The sequence below is a fragment of the Schistocerca piceifrons genome, chromosome 9, assembly GCF_021461385.2.
Source record: "Schistocerca piceifrons isolate TAMUIC-IGC-003096 chromosome 9, iqSchPice1.1, whole genome shotgun sequence".
In the NCBI taxonomy this organism is placed as follows: domain Eukaryota; kingdom Metazoa; phylum Arthropoda; class Insecta; order Orthoptera; family Acrididae; genus Schistocerca; species Schistocerca piceifrons.
The window spans coordinates 156,441,140-156,451,766 of record NC_060146.1 but is presented as its reverse complement, the minus strand read 5'-3'; the positions used below and the strand labels follow the sequence as shown (position 1 = coordinate 156,451,766).

General features: G+C 41.0%; 1 protein-coding gene across 1 annotated transcript in view; it reads left to right on the top strand.

Annotated features, from left to right (window-relative positions):
• The first annotated feature begins 1,790 nt into the window (after nucleotides 1-1,790).
• The window catches only part of LOC124716790 (collagenase-like), a 51,158-nt gene continuing 42,321 nt past the window's right edge, over nucleotides 1,791-10,627 (top strand). Inside the window, exon 1 of the mRNA XM_047243339.1 lies at nucleotides 1,791-1,879. Coding sequence (XP_047099295.1) covers nucleotides 1,804-1,879 — 76 coding nt within the window. The 5' untranslated portion in view covers nucleotides 1,791-1,803. The remainder of the gene's footprint in view (nucleotides 1,880-10,627) is intronic.

The following is a 10,627-nucleotide window of genomic DNA, read 5'->3' as shown; positions in this document are numbered from 1 at the left end:
TTTGGAACGCTACGCTCTTCTAGAGACCTACGGTACACCGCTGCAAGAAAGGGGACAAGTTCCTTCGCGTACTCTGTGTAAAATCGAACTAGTATCCCATCATGTCCAGCGGCCTTTCCTGTTTTGAGCGATTTTAATTGTTTTTCTATCCCTCTGTCATCTATTTCGATATCTGCCATTTAGTCATCTGTGCGACAATCTGGAGAAGGAACTTCCACTGTGAAACAGCTTTGGAAAAAGACATTTAGTATTTCGGCCTTTAGTCTGTCATCCTCTGTTTCAGCACCATCTTGGTCACACAGTGTCTTGACATTTTGTTTTGATCCACCTACCGCTTTGACATAAGATCAAAATTTCTTAGGATTTTCTACCAAGTCAGTACATAGAACTTTACTTTCTAATTCATTGAACGCCTCTCGCATAGCCCTCCTCACACTACATTTCGCTTCCTGTAATTTTTGTTTGTCTGCAAGGCTTTGGCTATGTTTGTGTTTGCTGTGAAGTTCCCTTTGCTTCCGTAGCAGTTTTCTAACTCGGTTGTTTCTCGATGAGCTGCCGGAGTGAAGATGTGATCTGCTGTTGACCGCCCGTGCTGGAAACCTCCCTGGTACTGCCCAATCACCGACTCTGCCACTGGCTGAATTCTATGTCTTATATGTCTCTTTTTACAACTTACAGAAAATCAATTGTAACAGAGCCCTTCCATAGCCTATCGGTGTCTGATCTTGGTAGCCTATTTTTGGAGGAAGTGAATGCCAAACATTTTAGAAACACTGTGAGCTGTCACTTCATGTGGAAGGGGGAACAATGTACGTGGTGGCCAACCAGTCTAGAAGTATATAGGATTTATCTCCAAAACTTTATTTGACTTCGTTTCCTATTGGATCTAAGTGCTCTCCCAGTATAACTTCACCAGTCCCTATGTGCTAAGTCTGCCTACCTTACAGGCCAGAAGCAGTTCATTCCAGTAAATGCTGCTGAAGGCAGCATGATTTCTGATGTCTTTGCTGAAGAATCTGGAATCCCACATCACCGTTCAGACACGCAGAGTCAAGTTTGTGGTCGCTGGATTTTGCTGGAGCTCAGACGACAGCTGCTTCTCTCACCCAGACAGTTCCCGCCTTTCGCCTGGCCCTACTTGTCACTCACCAGCCACACAAATGATAACCGCTAACATTCCATATTCATTTATTATTTTTGACCTAACTCCCAGACTGTCAGTTTACCTTCGCTCCCCAGGGACAATCATTTCTGGACACCATTACGTTGGCATCATGCACTCTATCAAAACGTATTAGAGATGCAGGGAAGGGGAGAAGCGTCCATTTTTTTGAAGGTCTTTGACACTGCGTAAAATTTTAAGGTTTTTCAACCATATCATTATGCTTCTTTTTTTTTTGCCGGTGGTGCTCTCCCTTACAGTGGCTGTGATATTGCACTACCGTTATCAAGAATTTGAATTCTCTATACCAGGCGACAAGCCGCACCTTCTCAAGATCTACCGCAATTTTGATGGAACCCAAGTCAAATCTGCAACAAAGGAAAAATAAAAACAACTCTAACAGCTGATAAACGTTTCAGAACAAACAATGGTTCTTTATCTCTAATAATTTCCAAGTCAAGATGTTTTGAAATGACAGCTGGACTTTATGGACATCTCACTTGAACTGTACGATAGTGACACCGATTTCGTCACAAAGATACGACAGACACGTCAAGATCTGGTGATCTGATAAGACGCTATATAAGGCTCGGCCCTATGCCGAGAGACTACAATTAGCAGCGGGAACTGCATCAGGAGCAATGGCTGCACGCGTCCTATTCCTGTTGCTATCTGTTCTGCTGGTAGTTACGGCGAAGCCGAGTACCAGCAAATGGGGTGAGTGTTCTTCTAGTAAAGATTAAATTTCACAATGAAAAGCGTAAAAGGGCCATAAATTTTACTATAAATTTTTGTAGCTTCTGCTGATATTGGAAAGAATTTATGCAGCATTTAATTTTTCTTATTGTTTCTGTCTAGTTTATAACATACTGATACGATTTCCTCTCCTCTGTCAATGTCTTCATCGTAGATTACCGTTCACGCACAACATCCTCCATTATCAAATTCTTGTCTGGTTTCCCGGCGGATCAGACTGTCATATGGTCACAATATTTCAGCGGTCCACCTGGCCGCCGTCATCAGGTGAGAAAAGCTACGCTGCTCTCGCCTATAACTGATACCACTCGCAAATGACTGCGCCTTTATATACATCGGAGTACAACAACGCATGCGCTAGATACATGGCGCTCGCGCTCAGTCATTCCTGCTGCCCCCTGGCGGAAAGAGAGTTGCAACGCCTCCGGTGGTGAGTACTGTTGAAAACGATATAGCGTTACAAATGATTATTCATAGCCGGCCAATTCAGATGCCGTTGTTTCTTCATGTCTGATAAAACAGTATTCACCACGGGAGACGTTGCAACTCTCTTTCCGCCAGGGGGCAGCAGGAATGATAGAGCGCGTGCGCACTGTATCTAGTCCATGCGCTATTGTACTTCCGATGTATTTAAAGGTGCAGTCATTTGCGAGTGGAATCAGTTACCGGGGAGAGCAGCATAGCTTTTCTCACCTGATGATGGCGGATAGGTGGACTGCTGAAATATTGTGCCCAGATGAGAGTCTGATCCGCCTGGAAACCCGACAAGAATTTGATATAGTAACACGCAGGGAAAGTCTACATAGTCACAACATCCTCCATTATTTGCTGAATATAGTTAATGGAGATTATGAGATTTCTTTAAGAAAACATTAACAATGTTGTTATTTCATATAGCTGTTTGCAATGAAACTTTTTGTTGCAGAACGAAGACTAATTTATAGTTCAAGGGTTATATGAAAGGATTATTTCAATAGTGGTCCAAGTCCATTTTTGTTCATTTTGAGATACAGAGTCCTAAAGTTAAATGAGCGCTGAAAAATCTGTAGTTGAGATACCAGAATATTCAAGCATATGGCTTCTTGCTAGAGATGAACCTTTCTTTCTGTTTGTTTTGATCATTAACTTCAGAAGCATTATCGGCAGAAAAGTGGAGGTAATGTACTTGTACAACTATTGAAATAAGCCCTTCATATGTATGGCGTTTCTATATAAAAGACTGTCTTGCAATCTGTTTTCCTTTAATATTTTTGAATGGAGTTGTTTTCCATACGAATACTGAAGCTATTTCCTAATATCCTAGCATTTTCCTTGTCAACGCGTCCCTTAGTCAGGGTTTTCTACATATCCGTCTACATGACGAATCTGCAGAGAATTTTCACAATTCTTATCTGATCAATTCACTTTATTTTCCACATATTTCTGTATCAACACTCATCTCCTTAGCCGATGTCACGGTCGTGCGCTTGTGATGCCGCTTTCTACTTGGGGGTGTGCTGGTACGAATACTCGTAGTGGAAAATTTTCAGTGACAATATTTGTTCTGCAGGCGGCAGACAGGTGGTAGGACGAAGACTCAGAGCACCAGTCTGCGTGAATATTCTGGATCACATCGCAAACCGCAATGCAATGCAATTCATGACGTGAGGCGTGCCACGGTGACCCATCCATCGGATGGCAACGCTTAGCTCTGTGGTCCCCTTCATACTATTCCAAAGCAGTACTCGGTGTGATGGCACTATGTCTCGCCCTTTCTCTTCCCTTCATCCGTAGCAATATTAATCCAACACCACACTGTACAAGCATCAGTCACGCTCATCCACACGTTAGAGATACACATTCGACACTTCATACCATACCGGCTCTGAGGAAGGCAACGCAAACCATCTCCGCTACGACCTCGCCTAGAATGGATATGCAGACCTCCTGCCTCTCCTCCCCAACATTCATTCCCTTTTTGTAACACCACATCTCAATTCTCTTGTTTTCCATTTTACCCACAGTTCATGACCCACATAATTCCTGTTCTCCAGGTGTACAGGGTTATTACAAATGATTGAAGTGATTTCACAGCTCTACAATAACTTTATTATTTGAGATATTTTCAGAATGCTTTGCACACACATACAAAAACTCAAAAAGTGTTTTTAGGCATTCACAAATGTTCGATATGTGCCCCTTTAGTGATTCGGCAGACATAAAGCTGATAATCAAGTTCCTCCCACACTCGGCGCAGCATGTCCCCATAAATGAGTTCGAGAGCATAGTTGATGTGAGCTCACAGTTCTGGCACGTTTCTTGGTAGAGGAGGTTTAAACACTGAATCTTTCACACAACCCTACAGAAAGAAATCGCATGGGGTTAAGTCGGGAGAGCGTGGAGGCCATGACATGAATTGCTGATCATGATCTCCACCACGACCGATCCATCGGTTTTGCAATCTCCTGTTTAAGAAATGCCAACATCATGATGGTAGTGCGGTGGAGCACCATCCTGTTGAAAGATGAAGTCGGCGCTGTCGGTCTCCAGTTGTGGCATGAGCCAATTTTCCAGCATGTCCAGATACACGTGTCCTGTAACGTTTTTTTCGCAAAAGAAAAAGGGCCCGTAAACTTTAAACCGTGAGATTGCACAAAACATGTTAACTTTTGGTGAATTCCGAATTTGCTGCACAAATGCGTGAGGATTCTCTGCCGCCCAGATTCGCACATTGTGTCTGTTCACTTCATCATTAAGAAAAAATGTTGCTTCATCAATGAAAACACTGAACGCATCCTCTTCCATGAGCTGTTGCAACCGCGCCGAAAATTCAAAGCGTTTGACTTTGTCATTGGGTGTCAGGGCTTGTAGCAATTGTAAACGGTAAGGCTTCTGCTTTAGCCTTTTCCGTAAGATTTTCCAAACCGTCGGCTGTGGTACGTTTAGCTCCCTGCTTGCTTTATTCGTCGACTTCCGCGGGCTACGCGTGAAACTTGCCCGCACGCGTTCAATAGTTTCTTCGCTCACTGCAGGCCGACCCGTTGATTTCCCCTTACAGAAGCATCCAGAAGCTTTAAACTGCGCATACCATCGCCGAGTGGAGTTAGCAGTTGTTGGATCTTCGTTGAACTTCGTCGAGAAGTGTTGTTGCACTGTTATGACTGACTGATGTGAGTGCATTTCAAGCACGACATACACTTTCTCGGCTCCTGTCGCCATTTTGTCTCACTGCGCTCTCGAGCACTCTGGCGGCAGAAACCCGAAGTGCGGCTTCAGCCGAACAAAACTTTATGAGTTTTTCTACGTATCTGTAGTGTGCCGTGACCATATGTCAATGAATGGAGCTACAGTGAATTTATGAAATCACTTCAATCATTTGTAATAGCCCTGTACATATTAACAAATAGAATGCTGTGCTTTACGTGCTCCTTATTTCATCGGTCATCCTTTAGTTTTCTTCCAAGGTAGTGAAAACCTTTTGCTTCATCAACTGGGTGGTCCCGACTTCTCATTTCAGGTTTTTTGCTGTACCACGAACACCTTCCTCTTCATTTGGTTTACCCTGAATCCATATTTTATGCTTATAAAACTGTTAATTCCATTCAACATGTGATGTATTTCTTCTTCACTTTTAAAGAAAATAGTGAACTCTTAATGGTATCTTAAGAAGGCTATGATTTTTCATCTTAAATTTTAGTCCAACTTACAAACGATTCTTCCCTTTAATTTTTGGCTTTTTCATCACACAGGTTAAATGTGTAAGCGAGGCATACAGCATCCATACCTTCTTGTTATTGTTAGGTTTTCAATCCATAGACTGTTTTGATGCAACTCTTCTCACTGGTCTATCGTTGACAAGACTCCTCATTTACGAATAACTATCGCAACCTGGATCCTTTTGAACCTTTTCACTGTATTCCTGTATGCCTTGGTCTCCCTCTACGTTTTTACTCCAAACATTTCCCTCCGTTACCAAAAATGATTTCGGTCCAAGACATGCTATTTCAAATGATTCCATTTTTAGATAAGCTCTTAAGTAAATTTCTTTTTTCCTCAAATCGGTTTATTACATCCTCACTAGATACTCATTCTTTCCATCTAACCTTTAGACCTCTTCTTAAAAGTTTATCGTCCACGTTTCGTTTCTGTACACTCCAAATAGGTACATTCAGAAAAAGACTTACGAATATTTAAATTTATATTACATACTAACAAATTTCCCTTTATTAAGCCGATTTTCTTGGTCTTAAAATCACATTTCAAACCTTCTCTCGTCCGCCATCAGTTATTTTACTGTTCAAATGGGAAAACAGCAAACGCTCCATTACCCGTGAGCGATTATCCGCGTTGTGGATTTGCCGCGCCCTATTTCTCCCTTTTCTTGTTTGTTGAGCTGCTGAAAGTTTTTCTTTTATCGAGTAGTGGGCCGCAGGTGAGAAATAATGTCAGGCTACAACAGGGGTGTAGTAAACAATGTGCCGTTCGAACACCTCAAGCGCTGGACTACATTGTTGTGGTGAATACTGTAGTCATGTGGTTTCTGCTAGTGGCAAACAACTTCTGAAAAGCGAAAACGTGTTAAACTTGAAGTAGCACACAAACTCGAAGAAGGCAGTATCGATACGCGGAATGTGGCACTGATATGCAATTTGGGTGAATTACGATCCGTGATATTCGTAAAAGCGACAAAATAATTCAATTTGCTAGCAGTTCTGACTGACCTAAAGCTTTTTCAGTGCGAAAGATTATGAAAATGTCTACATACGCAGAACTGGATAAATTTATTTTATTTATTTATTTACGTGTCTAGTTCCATAGGACCAAATTGAGGAACAAATTTCCAAGGTCACGGAACTTGTCAGTAACATGAAATCACAACATAAAAGTAACAACAGATAAAATAAAATGTTTATCAACACCAAAAAAAAGTCAAGCCGTAAGGTTAAGTAAACGCAATCAGCAATATAACATAGGAATCTGCTTAATTTTTCAAGGAAATCCGCAACAGAATGGAAGAAGTGACCTACGAGGAAACTCTTCAGGTTCGACTTGAAAGTGCTTGGAATACTGCTAAGATTTTTGAATTCTTGTGGTAACTTACTGAAAATGGATGCAGCAGTATACTACATACCTTTCTGCACAAGAGTTAATGAAGTGCGACCCAAATGCAGACTGTATTTCTGCCTAGTAATAACTGAGTGAAAACTGCTAACTCTAGGGAATAAGCTGATATTGTTGACAAGAAACGACAGCAAAGAATATATATATTGAGAGGTCAATGTCAGGATTCCCAGACTAGTGACCAGGGCTCGACAAGAGGCTCGTGAACTTACGCCACTTATTTCCCGAACTGAGCGTTTCTGAGCCAAATAAATCCTTTGAGAATGGGAAGAGTTACCGCAAAATGTAATACTATGCGACAAAAGCGAATGAAAATAAGCAAAGTAGACTAATATTCGTATCGAACGATCACTTGCTTCAGATACCATTCGAATAGTAAAAATAGTAGCATTAAGTCTTTGAACAAGACAGTTAACTGTCTATCTCAACACCTAGAAATATGAACTGCCGATTCTGTGAAATTAAAACGTCAGATTTTGTTCAATTGCGTGTTAGAAACTGTAAAAACTGAGTCTTACTGTGATTTAACTTTAGTTTACTTTCTACAAGCCATGAACTTTTGTCTTGAACTGCACTATTTGAAACAGTCCCAACGTTGCACACAACATTCTTTACTACCACGACAGTGTCATCAGCAAACAGGAATACTTTAGAGTTACCCGTAATACTAGAAAGCATATCATTTATATAAATAAGGAACAGGAGTATGCCAGATACTGATCCCTAGGGCACCCCCATTTGCCCGCACCCCACTCAGACCCCACATCACTGCCATTCTCAACACAGTGAATAATGACCTTCTGCTGTCTGTTGTCAGAGTAAGAGGTGGACCAATGGTAAGCTACTCGCCGTATTCCATAATGGTCCATCTTTTGGAGCAATATTTTGTGATCAACACAAAAGCATTGGTTAAATCAAAAAATTCACCTAGTGTTCTAAACCTTTTGTTTAATCTATCCAGTACCTCACAGAGAAAAGAGAATAAAGCATTTTCAGTTGGTAAACGGCTTCTAAAGCCGAACTGTACATTTGATAGCAAATTATGTGATAGAAAATGCACAGTCTTTTTAACAACTTTAGCAAACACTGATCGCATAGAGATAGGTCTAAAATTGTCTACATTATTCCTTTCTCCCTTGTTAGAAAGTGGCTTTACTACTGATTACTTTAATCGTTCAGGAAACTGACCATTCTATAGAAAAAATTATAAATATGGCTTATGGCTAACATGAGCCGCACAGTAATTTTCTGCTAGGTACTCCATCATATCCACCAGAGTCCAGTGATTTAATCATTGACTCAATCTCCTCCTTGTCAATATCACAAAGAGGTATTTCAGACATCAATCGCAGAAAGACATTTTCCAAGTGAGTTATATGATTGCCTGGAAAAAAATAAGCTGTTATTTAGTTCACTAGCAATGCTCAGAAAATGATTGTCAAATACTGTACATATATCTGACTTACCAGCAACAGATTTTTTTTTACTATGAACTGGGTTTATATCGTCGACCTTGTGCTGCTGGCCAGACACTTCCTTTACAACTGAACATCTGGTCTTAATTTTATCCTGTGTATTAGATATTCTGTTTGCGTACCACATACTCTTTACCTTCCTAATAATATTTTTAAGCACCTTACACTACTGTCTGTAAGGGGTACTGTAGTTTGATGGTGGCTTCTTATAACATTTTGACATAATTCCCACTTTGTTCTACATGATAACCCTATCCCACTAGTCAGCCTTCCGGGCTGCATTTTACTGCTAGTAGCCTGTTCATGTGGCCAAGACAGATACAAAGTCCACGCCTACCACAGTAGTACAAGTTTATATGCCAACTAGCTCCGCAGATGACGAAGAGATTGATGAAATGTATGATGAGATAAAAGAAATTGTTCAGATAGTGAAGGGAGACGAAAATTTAATAGTCACGGGTGAGTGGAACTCGATAGTAAGAAAAGGAAGAAAAGGAAACGTAGTAGGTGAATATGGAATGGGGCTAAGGAACGAAAGAGGAAGCTGCCTGGAAGAATTTTATACAGAGCATAATTTAATCGCCGGGCGGAGTGGCCACGCGGTTCTAGGCGCTACAGTCTGGAACCGCGCGACCGCTACGGTCGCAGGTTCGAATCCTGCCTCGGGCATTGATGTGTGTGATGGCCTTAGGTTAGTTAAGTTTAAGTAGTTCTAAGTTCTAGTGCACTGATGACCTCAGTAGTTAAGTCCCATAGTGCTCAGAGCCATTTGAACCATTTGCCATAACTTAATCATAGCTAACACTTGGTTCAAGAATCATAAAAGAAGGTTTTATACATGGAAGAAGCCTGGAGATACTGGAAGGTTTCAGATTACATAATGGTAAGACAGAGACTCAGGAACCAGGTTTTCAATTGTAAGACATTTCTAGGGGCAAATGTGGACTATGAGCGCAATCTATTGGTTATGAACTGTAGATAAAAAATGAAGAAACTGCAAAAAGGAGAAAATCTGAGTAGATGTGACCTGGATAAACTGAAAGAATCAGAGGTCGTAGAGAGCTTCAGGGAGAGCATTAGGGGACGATTGACAAGAATGGGTGAAAGAAATACAGTAGAAGAAGAATGGGTAGCTTTGAGAGACGAAATAGTGAAGGTGGCAGAGGATCAAGTAGGTAAAAAGACGACGGATAACAGAAATACTTGGGTAACAGAAGAGATATTGAATTTAATTGATGAAAGGAGAAAATATAAAAATGCAGTAAATGAAGCAGGCAAAAAGGAATACAAACGTCTCAAAAATGAGATCGACAGGAAGTACAAAATGGCTAAGCAGGGATGGCTAGAGGACAAATGTAAGGATGTAGAGGCTTATCTCACTAGGGGTAAGATAGATACTGCCTACAGGAAAATTAAAGAGACCTTTGGAGAAAAGAGAACCACTTGCATAAATATCAAGAGCTCAGATGGAAGCCCAGTTCTAAGCAAAGAAGGGAAAGTAGAAAGATGGGAGTATATATATATATAGGGCTTATACAAGGGTGATGTTCTTGAGGACAATATTATAGAAATGGAAGAAAATGTAGACGAAGATGAAATAGGAGTCGGGTACTGCGTGAAGAGTTTGACAGTGCACTGAAAGACCTAAGTCGGAACAAGGCCCTGGGAGTAGACTACATTCCATTAGGACAGCCTTGGCAGAGCCAGGCCTAACAACTCTACCATCTGTTGAGGAACTCTACTATCTGGTGGTATGAGACAGGCGAAATACCCTCAGACTTCAAGAAGAATATAGTAATCCTAATCCCTAAGAAAGAAGGTGTTGACAGATGAGAAAATTACCGAACTGTCAGTTTAATAAGAAACGAGTGCAAAATACTAACACGAATTCTTTATAGACGAATGAAAAAACTGGCAGAAGCCGACCTCGGGGATGATCAGTTTGGATTCCGTAGAAATGTTGGAACACGTGAGGCAGTACTGATCCTACGACTTATCTTAGACAGTAGATTAAGGAAAGGCAAACCTACGTATCTAGCATTTGTAGACGTAGAGAAAGCTTTTGACAATGTTGACTGGAATATTCTCTTTCAAATTCTGAAGGTGGCAGGGGTAAAATACAGGGAGCGAAAGG